The sequence below is a fragment of the Anser anser genome (assembly GCF_964211835.1).
Source record: "Anser anser genome assembly, chromosome: Z".
Lineage (NCBI taxonomy): Eukaryota > Metazoa > Chordata > Aves > Anseriformes > Anatidae > Anser > Anser anser.
In genome coordinates this window covers 42,390,781-42,410,126 of record NC_139723.1, presented here as the reverse complement: position 1 = coordinate 42,410,126, position 19,346 = coordinate 42,390,781, and the positions used below count along the sequence as shown (strand labels likewise).

The following is a 19,346-nucleotide window of genomic DNA, read 5'->3' as shown; positions in this document are numbered from 1 at the left end:
ATAATAAGGTACTTAATAAATTAAAATTTGTAATCTTTTTACTTTAGATAGACATGGTATTTATACGCTTAGATATCCCTTAAAGGCAGAAATCTAGAATTATGGTAACAATATTTTAGCCTCCTAACAACAGTTTCTGAATCATACACATTACCTAGTGTCTGAAAATTGTCCAAATTCTGCCCATTGACCACAACTGGCAATGTCAGATCAATGTAGATTTAGAGAAGAGAGGACAGAAGAGTAGAACATACTGTTATATAATAATCTCTCCCAAAGAGCTGGTGATTCTGATAGTGCTCTTTATGTGAAAGGCACTGAAGTGTCAATAATAAGAGGTGTTTAAGTTTCTTGTTCCATGCTGAGACGTGGCAAACAGCTGTTCTGAACAAATTTTGGAGATACAGGTTATATCTCAATTTCCACTAAGTCCATCCTCTGCAAGTTCTGGGATATGCAATGTATTTTTAGAACTAAGTGTTTCAGAGACCAGTCAAGTGTGTCTCTCAGATTGCAGTTTGCAGTCTTTCATAGCAAGTCATAAATAGCAAGACATAAATTATGTCATAGCAAGACAGAAATTATGGTCAGCTGTCTGATACCATGATGCAGAGAGTATCACACCAGACTTCAGTGTTCTAAACTCCGGAGTGGAAAATGCATGTCATTTAGTGTGACATATCTACCACGGTAAAAATTACTGAGAACTGTTCTTTGCAGCCTCCTTACTCAAACAAACACAGAAGAGACTTCATCTGGTCTTTCATATAGAAGTATGAAGGAAAAAGATTATGTTTTTAAAAAAAAAGATACTAGAGTGATCTTGTTTTGCCTGCATTTTCTTTGTTGTTTTTAGGCTGCTCTAATGCCTTTGAGTCATCTTTGTTCTGCATTTTATTTTCAATTCAAATCTTCTGTTTATGCATCTGTGCAAATAGACTTGGTTAGAAATTCTCTTTTCGTCAAACGAGTGAAAAATTGTGTCTCTTGCTTCATCACTATTAAAAAAATAGTTCTTTATTTGGTTTTTCAGCTATCTTGTGTAACTGCAGAAAAAAAGGATATTGAAAACAAAAACTTCTAAAATCAAAAACTGTGAAAGAAACCTGTAGACCAGACATGGTGGCCTTCTAAAGCCAGAGTGTAATTCTCAGACTAGATGTACAGTTATTTCAGCCTTTCAGGAAACAAACAGTCTTGAGATTCATTCATGTGATACTTTGTTCAAAATTCTTTTGGCATTGTGAATTTTAGGTAAAAATGGAAGTGTTAACATTTTCTCTAAAATCTTAATCATCTCCTAAGTGTTTTAGAGGTTTTTTTCCTGGTGGGTTCCAGGTTCCAAAGCAACCTGCAGTGTAGGAGCTTGTTACTTACTTTGGTTTTTTTTGGGTAACTTGCACTGTTTTTTTGTGAAGCTTTTTCTTAGGTACAATAAGGAATAGAAGCCTCCCAGAGTCAAGATTAAATATCTTCTAATGTTTCTAGTCTATTCTGAATTAAATGACTGCATTCCTTAATTAATTCCCTAATTAATTGGCAAAAACAACCCGTGTGAAATATTTTACGCAAGTACAGAAGTCTGAAGTAGGCTTTCTTTACTTCTTGTAAAGCTGAACTTGTGAAGTATTTCTTCAATAGGGATCCTGGGAAGGGAGGGTGAGGAGGGGGGGCTGAAGCATGGGGAAGACTTTACAGAAGGCATGGATGTGTCATAAGAAAGTCAAAAATAGGAACAGGGCATACTAAATAAATTGAAAAAATGATGTCCCACATTAGAGCTAACTTGCCCCTTTTAATATGTGGAAAAGAATTAGTCGCATAGAACTTCTACTGTACCTGTTGAATATGTGGAGTCTTTTTTTTTTTTTCATCCAACTGTATGTTTTCAACTTAAGTTTACTTAGTTTTACTGAAAAGAAATGTACAAAGACAGCCATTCAATTGAGGATTAATCACTATGGCAACAGAAATGTGGTGCCTGGAAAGGGGGAGGATGTATTCTCCCCTATGCTTCCTGCCAGCTGTCATATTCAACCTCTGTGGCATGAATTCAGGCCAAAATATAGACTGTGACCAGCTCTAAGAAACTATATCTGTATTTTTATAAATTGGTACAAGAATCACACTATAAAAGAAGACTTAATCCTCTGAATTGGATGACAGACATTTGGCAGTCTTGCCAGTGTTGGACAGAGAAATAACGGGATGCTTTGTAGTAAAACCTGGATTAATGGTAAACCCCTCTTTATGTTATTGCAATGTGGTGTAAATGAGAGAACTAAGCATGCTGTCAGCCTGAGAAAAAACGTGCCCTTTGTATTTCCAGTGCAGATTTAAGTGCTGTTGAGAATACTGTAAATAAAAAAGTTGTGTTATTAAGAACTTCTCTTTATTGTATTTGTATTGCATTGACATTTTGTAGATTATTTAAACAAAGACTTTCTATCAGTTATAGTAACTCTGATTGCAGTGTGTTTGCACAGCTTTCAGGTCGAACAAGTTTAGATAGTTGTTTACAATGAGTAGGCTTTTGGGAGATAACATTCCATTATGCTTGCTCTTCTGGGATGGGGAATGCCATTCAGCTTTAAAGTAATTGTTCCCAAATGATTGGCCTGTAATGCTGCTTTATTGAGATTACTGTTTCAGTTTACAATGGAATTAACTATTTCAGTATGGTGTAGGTATTTTTAAATTTGGTGAGCAAGTAAGTGACATTCTGCGATGCAAGTAGTTGCATTTTCTTTATGGTGTACGTGCCTGGCTTTCTGTTTTGCTGCTGTTTAATGGAGGGGTGGGAGTGCAAAAGAAGGTAGATGAAAATCCACAGACTTCTGCTGGAATAAAGTTAACCTTAGCTTTGAATTTTGAGATAGGCTGATTATCTCCTCTCATCCAAACACTAACAATAAGTATGTTGATTTATGGCATTGTGTTCATTGCGAAAAGGTAATATGGTTTATAGGAATTTTTTATTTAAAAAAAAAATCAACAAATTAAAAGAAACTGCTCCTAATGAGAAAATTTGCTGGTACTGTATTGGAGAAGAAACAGTGGAACTGGGAAGTAAATGCAAAACAGAAAGAAAGCAATCTGTCCTCATTTGACTTAGTAGGCTATTTTCCACTGCCAAGCAAAATACTAGAGTCTGTGTAGTCCCTAGTCTCTGTTTGTGTGAGGAAAAAAAAAGTGGAGATGACAAATGGGAAAATAACTGTATAGTGCTCTGATAAATTTTCTTTTATCAGCAGGTGTAGCTCCATTCTCTGGTAAATATAAAAGTGCAAGTCCTGCTCTGTGTGTTGGCTGAATATTTTGGAGGAGTAATTGGAACACTGGATAAGTCTAAGTCTAACTTCTTTCTTGTAGCTTGGATGGTATTTCAGCTATTGGTCTGCTAGGATATTATCAAATATTAGGTGTCATAGAATTCATTTTAATTCAGAAATAATATAAATGCAATTGTTCAAGAGTATTTTAAAATTCCAAAGTAGGTTAGCTTTATTTTCTAGACAGTTGAGCTACTCAACATTAGCAATACAATTACTTCTAATTCTCATTCTATAATCCTATTCTGCTAGAACAATAGACCAGTTCAATCTGTGTAAGACTGCCTTTCAGTTAGGAAAGTTAAATTTAGAAGGAAAATTAACGTACATGTTAGAAATTGATTTAATATACGATAAGATTCAGGCATATTTCAAACTAGGATGTGTAAGTCACTGTAACACTTTGAAGTACGTAATTTGTTCAGTATTACATCATCTGTAAGTAGAAAAGCAATTCTGCTTTCTTTTAAAAATTAGGTGGAAGCATTCGGATTATTCAAAGAAAGTAGCTTTTCTGTGATCTTGAGTGGAGGGACCTTAATTTTAGATAAACTACGTGAAATTTTCAAAGGACACTATTATACTCAGTTTTCCTTGGCATGCAAAATGATTTAGGAAGAAATTCTTGTTGGACATGAGTATGTGTAGAAGAGAGAAAATGAGACCAAGGACAAACAGGTAACAAATATTTTAGTCTGTTTATTTCTGAAATGTCCTGACAAGTATGTAAAATGTAGACAAAGTAAAAAACTATCTAAGAATAGCATATATTCAAGAACAGAATATAGGAAAGTCCTACTTTTGGATATATATTATCCAAAAGGCTACTGGGGAGTGGGTGTGGGGGGAACCAAAAAAAGGGAAAACTAATGGGGAAAAAAAGATTAACTGAAATAATATAGAATTGTAATTTGGGTAGATAAAGTCAGTGAAATACAATGAGTATCACTTGGTCAGAATAATAACAATTGCCCAATATCTGCTGCAACTTGTAATATACCTGAGAAATCATCTGTTTTGTCAGGTTTCGAGGATAGTGGGAAAATGCAAGGTAAAATATGGCATACAGTTCTGTTATTTGCTTGCATGCCAAGTTTTAAGGGGATGGTCATACTGAACTCAGTTTTCATGCTTTTTTCTGATTGAGGTAACAAGATATTTGAGAAGGCCATTCTTGTTCACTTCAGAAACAAAAGCAGACAACAAAACTCTTCAAGGGATGGTATCCTGGATATCAGGCAGCAGTGGTTTCATGTGTAGAGAAAAGCTAGTAACACTGCTCCAGATGTGAGTGGGGAAGTCAGAGATGGGAATTGCTGCTGGAAAGCAGTATCTGGCAAGGTACCTACCATAATGATTCTTCAGTTAAGCAATAGCAGAGCGGAGGATACTCAGATGTCGTACAGCTATGGCTGAGGAGTAATTGTGCAAACGTGTTTTCATCTTCAGGCCTCTGTAGGAACTTCATTATCCTCAAAGTCCGGTTACTCAAGAAAATGCCATAGGCAAGAAGAGACAGCCTAAAAAAAATAAGTATCATCCCTGCACCTGTGTCTTTTTCTCTACTCATCTCACTCCTAGACTCTGCTCATCTGCTCTATCACACGTTTTCATCTTGCTGTACTTAAAAAGATGAACATTGTTCTCTATTGCTTTGCTTGAAGGGGCTACAGAGAAAAAGGGGGAGGTCACAGGCCTAAGATGATCGGTCACGTGTGAGGATGCTCATGCATTTGCAGTCACTGCCACAGAGCACAGCCTGTAGCAGGAAGGACATAGGCAGAAGTTTTATACCATCAAAAATAGGCATGAATTGGCTTGGGTATGTGTATGCTGTTTTAAAAACTCCTGTAACTGTGTGGTGGGAGGCGCACGGAGCAATCAGATCCAAGAGCTGTTGGAATCTCTAAGCAGAAGTGACTGCTGTACTGTAGCACTTACATTTTTTGCTTGATTCTCAGCTGCATGTCCTTGAAGAGCATGAGTCTTTAAGTGTGTACTGATGTGGGACTCAAAGGTGCAGGTGCTGGACTCATGGTTACAGCCTGTATGTAATATGTAACTCAAAGAAATTGAAACTCATTATTAGTATCCAGAACCTTAGGTATAGTTTTATGAGTAAGAAGCATACCTAACAAACGAAGAAGGAATAGAGGAAAATACCTTCTGTGGCAGAAAGATAGGAAGGGTGTACATACCGTGTTTAAGTTGAAAATACCAGAGTTTAAACGGAACGTGAAAGGTGAAAATGAATGGTTTCTCTGACATTTTTTCGTGAGTGGTAAGAGTCCCAAGGTTTTCTGAATACTTCTAAAACTGTTTTCTGCAAAGTTATGTAATGACCACTCTTCTTTCCTAGGCTCTTTAGAGCCAACGCAATAAATGAAGATGGGGCAGAATAAGAAAATAAGTGTAAAATGGGAAGAAATGACTGCTCATTTACATGTTACTTTCCATCATTGACAGTGACACTTCCGAATTTCATTTTACTGTTCTTCTTTTACATTCCACACACACCCCCACCCCCCCATTTCCTGGGATGTTTTCTGCAGTGTAACCTTTTCTCGTGTAACTTTTTTGAATCCAAAAAATGTTGCTTCTACTGATCAACTTGTATCTATAGCTCTTTGGGTGTGTTATATACATGCCTGTGTTTGAAGATAAATTTTCTATTTATCCTAAACTTTGTGCTGAGATTTTCTTGGCAAAGAGGAGTGGCATAAGTTTGAAGACACTGGTAAAAATATCACATTCAGTAATTCAATAATACATTAGTACTTTTTGTCTTTGATTAAAGGAATTTAGGTGTTACTTGTTTCCCATGCCAATGTACAATGGTTTGAGAAAGGAGAAAATGTGAAGAATGCAGTAACATATAAAGGTGTGTTACAGGTAATTCAGTATATGTGCACTTAATTTATCAGATGACCAGTGAGTATGTGGTGAAGTTTAAAGGGAAACTTCCACTTCGAGCAGTGGAAATTTCTGTGTGTACTTTAACATAGTTAAGTATTTAATAAAGACTCCTTTTGTAATTGCTTTCAATCCTTTTTAAAAAAAATCTTCTAAAATACATTTGGGATACACTAATTATTGCTTTAGCTTTGCATCATATATTTCAGAAGGCTAATTAGAAGATGTGCACTGCAGTGCACAAAAAAATTAACACAGTAATGTGTGTGATGGCATAATGTTTGGCAAGAATTCTTTTTCATCAGCATGTTCTTTTGAGAAGTTCAACAACGCTTGTGGTTATCTAAGTAAATTAATTAATATACAATACTATAAGTTAAGCAAAGGTAAAGTGCACTTCCAATGCACAGAGTCCTTGGGGTGAAGGATTTTTTTTTCCTGTATTATTCCCTTCTTCAGATCATAAATTTTTGGATGGGAGACCCTTTGTATGAATACGTTGTTGAATGTGCTAGTGTCAGTAATGTAAGAACAACAGTCAGAGGTTCCTAGCTGAATGAGATTCAATCGATTTGTCTTACTCTGCGGGATTGCCTGAGGCATATGACATGTGCTAATTCAGATTCACGAGACCAGGTTTCTAAAGTCAAAGTGGAATTGGATGTAGGAACAGATAACGGGAGGGACACATGACGGTGTGATGGTAGAGAAAGCACTTGAGGAAAAGAAAATAGCTGTCAAAACGAATTTTGCATCATAAAATAGATTTGAATAGTTAAGTTAGAAGGCAAGCATTTAAAGGGAATCAAAAAAAAACATTTTTGAGAGGGAGGAAACAGTAGAATTAATGATTAACAGATGACATCAGATTCAAAAGAAAGCTAAGAAATACAGTGCTGGAGTGTTGGTTGAAGTTTTCGCTTTTTTAATGGTAATGCAAGTAGAAAAATACAGGGAATATTTTCATCTATACATGTGGAAATGTTATCAGTAGCTTGAACATCAGCAGCCATGTGTCATTCAGAGTAACAAACTTCAGATTGGACCGTTAGACAGCCCTGACCCATCTTGAGAAAAACTACTGAAACAAGTGTTTTAGTTTTACTGATAAAACGCTTAGGCACAAAATGCTTAGGCTTATTATGCATATATATGTGTGTATATATGAATATGAATTTGGGGCTGGATTTAAGTTGGCAAACTCTCAGAAACATTCTGAAGTTCAAGAGAGCCAGTTTTATTTCAGCCTAACTGGGTGCCATGTAACTAACTGGCCTTGCTCCAGAGAGCTGTGATAAGATTTTCAAGAGTAACTCACAGTGGCCATTAGCTCTCACAACTCTTGGGGTAACTTGTTTCCACAAACTCTTTGTAGAGTCAGGAAAAATCTTTGAGCTGCTAATTTGGGTAGAAAAGGAGGAACCATCTGTGTGTATACAGTGATACCTTGCTGTTTCTTTCTGGTTGGCGCTGCTAGTCAGTGTAGTTAAGTTTTGTACTTCCAGAAGTAAATATGCCATCTCTGAAGTTATTTACAGTTAGCAGTTTTTCACAGAAATTGTCTGTCTTTGCAGAATTATACGACTTCCAGTATGTCTACAAAATTTGCCTTTTTGTCCTCCAAAGAGTTTTTAATCTGAGCGTGAACAGATATGTAAGCAAAGTGTTGCTGCCTTTTATACTTTGGTCTAGTTTATTAAGTGGTAGTTGAATGTACTTTTCTGGAGGCTTTAAATGCTTTTAAGACAGGCATTAACATGGTCGGGCTTGTATTCTACAATTATTATTAGATTACGCAATCCCAATTTCGTGACAGAGTGACAAATACTCTATGTATTGTCACAGTAAAGTCTGAATGCTATAACTATTTAGTCATGCCAAAATTACATCAGAACAGATATACTTTAAAACTGGCATTGGTTTATTTTTTTCCAATATGTTTTCCCAAGTAAGTTCTCTATCATCCGTGCAAATCTTTTTTTTTAAAAAAAAAAAAAGGAAATAAACCTGTAAATATTTTAAATATATACAGAATTAGCAAGATAACAATAGAATATTTATGCTGCAGATGACATCTGCTAATTCAATGTTAATTTTGTTGTTATCGTAATATTGAGATATAGACAGGTTTTTTAATCTTAATTTTAATTGGAGCCTTGGTTTCAGTTTTGTTTACTGTAATAATGTATTGAAATTCTGATGTTTGGAATTGTGCATGTAGCTTAAAGAGTGAAAATCTATACCTGTATAAACTCTCTTTGTATGCTAGTTTGAGGTTACTTGCCAAAGTAATGGATTGGGAACAGATGTGCAATCCTAAAGCTCAAGAACATTGTGAACAGCCCATGGAAATAAAGGAAGTGGACATGGATCAAATAGAAACACATTGGGAAGAAACACTGTAGATCCAAAACCAAATTTTGAACTGCAGATGACAAGGTGTGAACACAGTTTGTGCTTTCATCTTTCAGATAGTATCAGTAGGGGGACTGAGGACATCATTAAGCATTTTTTTTTTTTCCCTGACCTCGTTTTGGGGAAAAGATGGTATAGCTTTTCTGTTTTTCTTTGTTCCCCCCCGCCCTGTTCAAATGCATTCTTTACTTTTCATATTCCTGTTGGCTTGCCTTTTGGGAGAGGAGAAAAGTGCACAAGAACTTAGGTGAATTTCTGGGAGGGGAAAAAAAAAAAAGGTATAATATTTTTGTGCAAGAAGTTGACTGTCAATGCATGATGAGTTGACCTGTACCAGTCTTCTTGAATTCAATTGATGTCCATTAAAATTAAAATTCGCAATCTCCATGTAAGAGTCATCATGTCTACAGTGTGTTTTGCTCTTAAATGTATTATAATGTAAGTAGAATGTATAGTTGTTTTCTCCACATTTTCAGGCAAGCATAGTGATACTTTCAAAAGTAACCTTACATGTTTTATAAATTGTTTGTGTGTTAGATATTTTGATATTGACAAAAATGTTCTTTCCTTAATTTTGGTATCTCTATTTGTATCATTATATATAATAATACATATTATCAGGAATTATTAGGAAGCAGAGAATCTAAATAATATTGTACTAAATAAATCAAGTAAGATATATATCTATTAAGACTATAACATACAAATAAATCTTTTTTTTTTTTTCCCAATTATATTTGGAGGTTCTAAGTGAGGTTTGGGTTCCGTGGCCTGAGATTAAGTATTTGTATAACACCTGTTAATGCATTAGAGAACTTTGTGGTCTTTCAGTTATCCTAACTAACATGTTTGGTACAGTATCCCAGTTTACTCTTAGAGAACTAAGACTTCCCTTCACTGTACCAGGAAGCTTGTGGCATACTGGAGAGTTTACAATGCAGCTCTGAATCCCAGTCCTAGCACACAAATTCTTGAGCTTCAGAAGCAGTCACAACAACGTTGTTTCAGAGACACAGCTGTTTTGACAATTTCCATGTCTTGTTTTGGTAGAAAGATGAAGAAACCCTTGAAGAAGAGATGGTGGGGACGAACATTATGAAAAGAGGGAAAGAAATGATGTTGAACAGTAAGCAACACCTCTATGTTGTGCATCCTGTGATCCAGAAAAACAAAAAAGTACACAGAGTGGGTTCAACCACCTTCTTGGTTGGAAAGACACCCAAAGAAATCCGCAGGTGAGTCTGTTTTGGTGAGAACAAAGTAAAATTCTAAACTTAATGTTACTGTTGTCTTCGTTTCAACCCTACTCAGGGAATACTGATGATTTTCTGTGGCAAGAGCAGAACTAATGGGACACTTCCACTCAAACTTTACGGAGTAGCATAATTGATTAATAAAACAAATGGAACCCACAAATCAGTTTAATGTGTTGGTTCAGTCTGTCATACGTTATATGACACTGTGCAGATGTCATCACCGCAGTGTTCATGGTATGTGCACCATGCAGTATTGCAAGCTAATGTTTTAGCTGTTTAGAAACAAGAAATGTTACAATGTGAGCTTCTGACTGCCTACTGGTTTTGTCTAGATTTCATCACTTTCATAGACTGTAAAAACATTGGACGTTATATATACTTTTTATCATGAAACTCAGTATTTTTTTAATATTTCTTTTAATTTTTTTCCCCTTCATCTTTGGAAAGATAAGAGTTTTTCTGTCTCATTTTTCCTTTTTCCCCAAATTGTTGCTGTTAATGTTGATAATTAAATTCCATTGGTGCATAGATAGCCAGGTGGTATGTGGAAAAGAAAGTGGAAAGCTATTGCTAAGTGGGCAAACCTGGAATTGGGATTTGGTATATATTTTTAATTTGGCCTTGTGACAAGGAAATCACTATGGTAGTTGGTATATAAGCAATTTTGAAAATTACTTCTTTTGTTCCTAATTAAAGTTGTCGGTTATAAAACATTTTTTCTTCTTGATAATTACAGGAGACAATTTGAGGAAATGGTATCCCACTTCAATATGGGATCAGTGGAAGAACTTGCAGAACATATTACAAAAGTTACATCAGAAACACGGCAGAAGATGTTGAAAGAATTTTACATTTCAAAGCATCCAGAGATGGCATCTTTATTTCCAGTTGAAATACCAGCACAAGTTTCTCACGACTATGTGGAAAAAGAAGCGGATGCAAGAAACTCCAGAAAAAGAAAATCTGTTGTTAATTTTGGAAGACGCAAGTCTAGACTTTCATCAGCTAAAGAACTTCTGAGTGGAACTACAGGAATGCAGAAACAGCAAAGCTGTGAAGAAGTAGAGCAGCTTCACAATGACTCCTGTTTGCAAGATAATGTGTGTGTTAAAAATACAAAATACAAACAATCACTCACTGATGCTACTCAATATATTGAAAGGAGAAACAGTCAGGCATTCAAGGATTTTATGGCATCTGGTTCATTAAGCAGTAAATCAGAAATAATTGAGGTGCTGTCTGTAAAAAGTTGTGAAGAACAGCAGGATTCAGAAGTAACAGAGCTGCCAAGAAAAAGATCCCTGTCTCAGTCAGAAAACAAGGAGAGAAAAGCTAAGACTTATAAGAAGCCTTTTGTGGACTTGCTTGGAGATACCTCTATTCTTGATGACCTCTTCGGAAATGGTGGAAATGAGCCTACGGAATCACCAAGGAGAATCCCTTCAGGGCAAGTAGAAAAATCAAAGGAGAGACCGAAAGACTTCTGGGACATGCTGAATGAGCAGAATGAGGAGAGCCTCAGAAAGCTCACGGACCTGGCGGTCATAGAGGAGCTGTGTGAAAGAGCACCTCATCCACCAGTGACAGAAAAGAGAGGTGTATGTGAAAGTTCTCTTTGGAAAAAAAATGAGAACTTTCTATGGAAAAAACACAATATAGATGATCCAGATGAACCATCCACTGCTACATCTTGTGATGTAGCAAAATGAAGATTTTCTACATGAGTTGGACTATAATTGTTTTAGTTAAATTAACATTAAAATGTGTAGAACTTCAGCAAAACATGATACCTCCATGAAATGAAATGTAAAGTGATGAAATCATATTTATGATGATACCAATGTACATTTTACATTGACTAAATTGTATATTATCGTAAGCTGACATAACAATTTTAGATTAAATTCTTTTTGAATGTTTTGAGTGCACTTTGCTTTCTTGAATCCTGATTATATTCCTAGAGTCGGTAGCAGTGCTAAGCAGTTTTCCCTGTGTGCACATTTGCTACCCTCAGACATCTTGGCAGCATCTGAGTATGGTAACAGGATTTGACAAAGCAACTCTTCATATTTTCTGAGCTACTGAGGACTCAGGGGCTTCCAGAGATGGGTGATTTCTAGACTGCAATGGATTTTTTTTCTTTGATTTTGCTCAGTCTCTCTTCAAAGCTGTGGAGCTTCTAATTAACTTCAGTATCCTGTGGCAGTGAGTTCCTCAGCTTAGTTGATGTGAAGGAGCACCAATTTTAGTTTGTTCACTGTCATCTTCAGTGTGAGATCTACTGCATGTTAAATGATGTGAGGTTTCAAATTTCATCTGTCACTACACTTCTCCCTTTTTTTATTTTTATAGACTTCTCTGATGCCTTTGTCAGATTATGTAGTCTGAACAATACTTTGATGTTGGTAACTGTAAGGAAAAAGGTTTCTATTTTCAAGTGGAATAAAATATATTCTGATTTCTAGCAAATTTCAAGAAGAATGTATTGCCATTCAGTAATTGAGACTTGTTGTCTCTTCATTTCATACATGTATTTGGTATGAAAAGATACGGGTAGTACAATAATGTAAAACAAATATAGCCTATACTTGAAAACTGTCATTTCTTGCTCAGCTTAACAAATGAAACAAGTTTCCTTTTATAAGTACTGTATCCTGATTTTATTTAAAAATTTTAATAAAAATGTTTTATTAATTTTTTATGTTATTTTTTAAAACTGTGATATGGTATTTTATGTGCACTTAAAAAAAATACCATGCTACTGTGTATGTGGACTGTCAGGTTTTTTTTTCTAAACTCAGGCTTGCGTAGTCTTAAAAAAAAACAATGAAATAACTTTGAGGAAATTAACTGTAATCTGTTGAGTTAGTTTTGCTGTTGACACTAAATATTACTGTAAAGTGCACTGCAGCCTAAATTCAGCTTCTGCTGATAGTTGGAAGTTTTGTCAGTCGTGTTATGCTTAATACAGTGAATACAATTACGTAATTGTAATTCTTGCTGCACTACATCAGTTTACTCCACTACGATACTTCAGCTGTTTCTGCAGCAGGAACCTGGGGACGCTCCACCAAGAATGTTACTTAATACATTTTAAGTACACAAATTAAACTAGACAGCAGGAGCTCCCTTAGGGAATTTGAAGAACTCTCCAAAACTGCCACCTGGAGAGCTCCTGAAACAATCGGTCACACTCCATTGTGAAGGTTCAGTCACCCACTTTCAAGTCAGACCTTTCTCTCAAGATGGTCCATTATCTCATCTATGTGGACGGTCAGCAATTCCAAGGAATAAATGACTGAGTACAGTAGGTGTGTGCACACCGTGAATCCTGTCACCACTGAAAGCATAGGAGAATTTGTGCGTAACGTGGTCATATCCCATTATTTAACCTTTGAGCCTATTTTCAAGAGGGCAGGAGGGGGGCAGCTGTGGGTATGTTTCCTAAGTAGGCATTGTGGCATGTGATGGGCCTCGATGTGGACACATCAGTGTCTGTTGGCTCTACTGCAAGGGCTGCTGAAGGAGAGGCTGGTACGGCTGTGAATGCTTGAGGAAAGCACTTACGCCATTCCCAGCTTTGCACCAAATGCATTTCAACCTCTGCTATGTAGATTTCTCTGCAGATTTCTGTCCTTAAATGTAGAGTGTTTTGTGTTCCTCTAGTTTTGGCATGACAGCTGCTGTGTGCTCGTTTTGATCTGGTTGCTCTTTTTCAGCCAAGGCAAATATTTACGTGCGTTTTCTGCATTTGACTTCACCCTCCTACACAGGAATTGAAATGTGCCTGTATATGATCATAGTATCTAACATTAGCACTTCTCAGAACATCAAATTTATATACTATTACTTTTCACTCACAGCTTTCAGGGAAGATAATTTTTATGTTGAACTTTTTAAACCTCCTTTTTGAACAACAGTTCACTAGTGGTATGTAGGGTTGCAGATTCAGGCATTTAAAAATGAGGATTGAAGGTTCAGCCATAAGTCCTTTCTCTGATGCATGCATTAAACACATGCATTATCCAATAGAAGGATGCATAATAATGTTTTTTTTGTTTGTTTGTTTTTAATCTAGTCATGATTGCAAGGTGAGGTACATGGGCTGTACACTACCCAACTAATTCTGCAATAGAACACTAATTTATTCTACCAGGATGCTAAGGAACACGACCCTAAGAGTTCTTTATATTCTGCATCCAAAATGCTAAAAATAATTCCATACATCTGTGTAAAAGTAATACTCTTGGAGGTGTACTTTAAAGGAAAACACCTATTGGATCTTTCTTTTGTTTCTGTAGGTGATATAATACACATAATTCAGAAAGTCAGAGGTTATGTTGTCAGTTTTTGAGAACATGCAATACAGTATATGTGGAGTAAGAAGACTTCTACATACGCACAACTTGTCATCTTACTCCTGAAACACTGGCTGTAATAAAATCTCCAAATGAAAAGTTTTTCACAGATAAAGAGAAGTGGTTATAAGATAAGCAATGTCATGTCTCGTATGCCTCATAGTCTGTCACGTTTCTCAATACTACGATATCGTATGAAGGAGTACCTTATCATAACACACAACCAAAAGAGGCCAAGACTTCAACTTCATGTTGCTCTGGAAACCTTAACCATAATCTTTGATTTCTGTAAGCTTTGACATCTTAAATTTAATGCTGTATTAGCATAGGGTTTTACATTGAGTATACTGTATAAATTGTTTTATGTGAAGGGTAAATGTTATGAAATTTTAAAACCTTGGACACTGAAGCTGCACAGCAGCAGTCTGTGAATGGTGGTGGTTTTTGTGGTCTGGATGACTGCCCATTGGAAAATAAGCTTAAATTTGATCTGGAGCAGCTTCTACTTTAGGTCATGGGAAGCTGTTGTAGGCTTTGCTCTGTCTGTTAACTGTTATGCGCTTGTTGTAAGTGGGAGCCATCTAAAAACTGAACTGGGAAATCTGACTTAGTTACCTGGAACAAAGGAGCTCAGTTCTGAATGTACATGATGAAGTAGTAAGAGGCTTATAGACAACTAATGTGTGTAAAATAAATGTGTTCCCTAGTTGTTTCTCTTTCTTTAACCCTGAATCTATGCTGTTAGCATTTTATTATACAATGACATTTAAGATGCAAAATGAAATTCAGTACAGTCAATTGGAGCAGCTGCTTATTGTTTTTATTTTGTTTTGTTTTTCTTTTTTTTTTTTTTTAGTCTCAACTAAGAAAATAAAGGAACCATAAAACTGTTAGTTATTGGTGCTTTTGAATTATGTACAGTTAAAAGAAGTCAATGTAAGATAGGGAATATCTGGACCCTTCTTGTTGATATTACTAAGTAGGACATAAATTAAGGCCTTTGATTGATGGCATTAATACTGATTTTTATTTACAGATCAGCATTCTTCTGCTTAGTGAGGCAAACTGCTGCTGCTTATCCTACAGAGGAGAAGATTTGGTGGAACAAAGAATATGGCCTTCAAATGCATAAAAATGCTGCAAAGAGAAAGGGCATAGTTCCTTCGCTTCCACTGTGAAAAGACAAGAGGTGAGTGGCTTAAGCCACACCAAAGATAACAGGTTAGATAACAGGACAAGTCTCTAAGAGTAAATATTGTATAATATGTTGCTTAGGGAGGAGTGCCAATGTTGGAGGTCGTTAAGAATGCGAGAGACTAATATCTGTTAGAAACTATATGGATATAACTGTCCATATTTTAGGGCAGAGGGAAGGGCTGGTAGCTTCTCAAATAATCTGAGGGCCAGAAGGGGCTAAATAATGTCTATTTTAGTTTATACCAAAGTGCTAGGGAGAGATTTCACTCAAGCACCACTAGATTGTCAGACATGGCCTAAATCAATAGATAATGGGGAAGATGAGATCAGATTGAGTTAGGTCAACACTTCCTTCTTTCCTTTCTTTTAGAAGTTTTCATGCAGTAGAAATGTACAGGTACAAGGCTGAAATGCAGAACTAATTCCCAAGAAAGAAGTCATCATATTTCTGAAGTAATGAGGAAATTGCTTCTCATCTGTAAGATGACAAAATGTGTATGTCAAAACCTCCACAGAAATGCATGTTTTATTCACATCTATGCCAAGTACTGCTAATTTATTTGTGGAAATGCATTTTTATTTTAATCTGTAATTAAGCTGAGCCACAGGGTGATGTCTTGAAGTAAGATTTATGTTACTCTGTATCTTCCTGTGCAAATTTAACTTATTTTACTAGGGAGTATCACTTAACCCATAAATACTGCAATTTAGTGCCCTAGGGATGTGTGTATAAAATATTTTTGTCATGAATAAGATGTGTGTATGATTTTAAAAAGATGAACTAATTCAAAAAGGATGACATTTTGAAGGCATATCCTTCAAATGTTAAAAATAAACAGCTTTTTTCTTAATGGAAATCTGTGACTATCATTTTGTTTGGATTTGAAAATGAAGGAGGCTTTGGGGAATTCTGTGTTTAGGATTTCAGTGGAGTGAGATTCATACAGCTTCCACTCACAGGTTCCTGCTTGATTGCAGTGAGGCACAGACTACTGGGAAGTTGTAACAGCTTCCAATCGTAAGGAAATGGCTTCGTGGCAGTTATCACCTGATCTCAATTAACCTGATTAAATCACCTGATTAAATCAGCCCAGAGGAGAAGGATCTCTTTTTTTTTTTTTTTTTTTTTTTGTCCTTGCTTCCAGCTGGAAACGGCTTGCAAGTTTGGTTGGTTTTTTGTTTGTTTGTTTGTTTGTTTTTTCCTGTTCCTTATTGCAGTTTCCTTGCTCTTGTAGCTGATGGGGTTCTGATGGTTCTGGTTCTGGGTCCCTGACCCGACAGAAGGTTCCAATAGTTCCCCTTGGCTTCGGTGGGAATTCTTTGACGGGGGGTGGGGGGAATAGGATGCCAGTGAAATGGTAAGAAATCTGACCCTGCCTGCAGTAACAAATGCAGCTCTGTCAGCAACCTGTTTACAAAACTGTCACCAGACCCACTTAAAAACAGTGTGTGTGTCCTGGGTCTGTTTTGTAAGTGCAGTTCGGATCTTAAGCATGTTTTACAAATTAGAGCTATGCTTATAACTGGATTTGGGAATAGCCATGTGGTCCACACATTTCATTTTTCAGTCTGGGGGAGGGAGGATGAATAATTTCCAATAATGAATGTGTTTAAAAAAGTCCGGGTGTGCATACAAACATTTCATGAACACAAAAAGGCAGTTTGAAAGGATGTATTTGCTCAGCTTTAGCGGGTCATGACTTCGAGCACTGAAAGGCAGACCAACGCCAGCACCATAGCCTGAGCACAGTGAGTGAAAGCAGCATTAATAGGAAAGGGAAATAATTAATTAATAATAATTCATTCTTAGGGAAGGGAAATGGCTAACAGTATAATCACAATTTAAAAATTATCACTAGATACTTCAAAGATGAGAATACAGTTACCGTGTATGAAAAAGATGATTTAAGTTACTTGCTTAAGAATCTTTGCAGCAGAAGGAGAAGATTCTGTTCTTCCAAGGAAGCATTTAACTGCCTTTGCTATTAGGTCTTTTCCTGTTCCAGCAGTGCCCTGCATATTTTATTCACTGCATACCTTCCAGCTTATGCAACAAATGAGGTAATATTCTTATGAAAACTTTCTCTCCTTGCATTTGTACATTCCATGATTCCATACATCTTGATTCAGTGCATCCCATGGAAAAAAGTAATGACCATCTCAGTAGACTTCATGCCAGCATCTACCTTGCTGAATAATGCGCCTAAAAAATAGGTAACTGGCTCAACGTAACTCAGACAATTCAATTTCTGAGATATAAATTGTACTCCTAGATTGTGCAAGTGAGAGGTACACAGAGATTCAGAACATTTAAGATGTTATGCCCTTTTTGCTACAGAACATGTGTGGACCACAGGATCATCCTTGTGATAGTAATTGGACCTGTATCTTGTGTATGATTCTGCACAGAAGACGCTAATTCTAAAAGAGGAAAATGGGTCTGAACAAACTGATTGGTGGGCTTCACAGTTGTTCAGCTGACATCCTAACCTTTGTTGAATTGGCACCTAAAAGACTAAATTGCCTTTTTTCCAAAGACCAAGTGAAGACTGTATTCCAAAATGAAAGAAGTAATTTGATGTAGGTATTCCCTATATGCATGATACTTTAGAGTTATTTGTATTTGCTTGAGCTGAGAGGATGGAATCAAGTGGTCAGATTCTGACCTTGTGTTCAACTGAGATTGCACACATAGTAATCTATACAAACTGGAACATGAGCAGGCCTGCTGCACAAAAGCACTGTTTTCTGAAAGCGTATACACAGAGCAAAATTGCGTTAGAATTTGCATCCGTCTAAAGTAACATGTACCGATGGCTAAGTATCGGTAATATGTTTGATATTAACATTAGCAATCCCTAACTTTGCTCTCATTAAAGACAATGGCAAAGCAGCATGGATAGTTCAGATGTTAAATGAATACCAGCTCAACTCAGAATGAATCTGTGTTTTACTTCACTAGAACTGTTTATACTAAAGGGATTTTCTTCCTCTATGGTTTGATACTAAGTTGTTTCCATCAAGTGGACGCTCATGTAAACATGATCTCCTGTATCACCCTGAAAATCATTCTATGCCAATTGCTTTAAAAACAAATACCAGATGTATATTTATGTTGTTTGAAGTAAATGCTCACAACTGTAGGCAGTGCTGGCCTCTCTGTGATTAAGGCTCTGGTGGAAGTTACAGCGCAGTTCTGAGTTGTCCTGGTTCATAATTCGATGACAAAGAAAATAAATCCATACTGTGGTCTAATTGGGACTATAATTTACGTACCTCTGAGAAAGCTTCTTTCTTAGAACATCTCTTTTGTGCTGTGGTCTCATCGCCCCCACAGTAGATGCAGATTTGAACTTGCCTTGGTCCTTCTACATGCAGAAATTGTATGAGCACAGAACTGTTCAGGCTCCTCTTGCCTCTGCCTGCCCCCCACAGTTTTGTAGTTGCACTTTACAAATTACTGGATTACAATACACTACTCGTGATTTAACACTTTTATACCTGGAGGGAATATTGAGGAATATTTTGTCTGCATGCTTTGAGAGGGATATTGAGGGTTGGGAAAGGGGTCTCCCTACTATAAGAGATCAGACTGTCAGGGCCGTGCCTGGAACCAGCCTTCTGAAAGCCTGCCTAATTCTGGCCAAGCTCTAAAATCTGTTTTGTCCATGTTCCATGTACATTTCCTAGAGAGTAGCACCATTATTCTTCTTAAACTCAGGATATCTGGGTTCTAAACACACAAAGTCCTCTTTAATTTAGTTACTATGTTTTAAGCATGTCACCAGTTTGCCTTCTGTTGCTTCAGTCTTTCAGAGGCAAGAAGTGAGTGTTCAGAATTGCTGGGAAGCTGGAATGAACCTCTTCCACCCAGT

At 36.5% G+C, this 19,346-nt stretch overlaps 1 protein-coding gene across 6 annotated transcripts in view; it reads left to right on the top strand.

Annotated features, from left to right (window-relative positions):
• The window catches only part of ERCC6L2 (ERCC excision repair 6 like 2), a gene marked incomplete at its 3' end in the record, with an annotated part of 59,302 nt that extends 42,964 nt beyond the window's left edge, over positions 1–16,338 (top strand). For 3 of the 6 annotated variants that reach the window (XM_083818977.1, XM_083818979.1, XM_083818980.1), the window contains 2 exons: positions 9,711–9,895; positions 10,653–12,610. In XM_083818977.1, coding sequence (XP_083675103.1) covers positions 9,711–9,895; positions 10,653–11,625 — 1,158 coding nt within the window. Of the gene's footprint in view, positions 1–8,514; positions 8,685–9,710; positions 9,896–10,652; positions 12,611–15,310 lie in introns of those variants that run through there. The other 3 variants (XR_014577108.1, XR_014577107.1, XM_083818978.1) reach the window with 3 other exon arrangements.
• Positions 16,339–19,346: the final 3,008 nt, after the last annotated feature.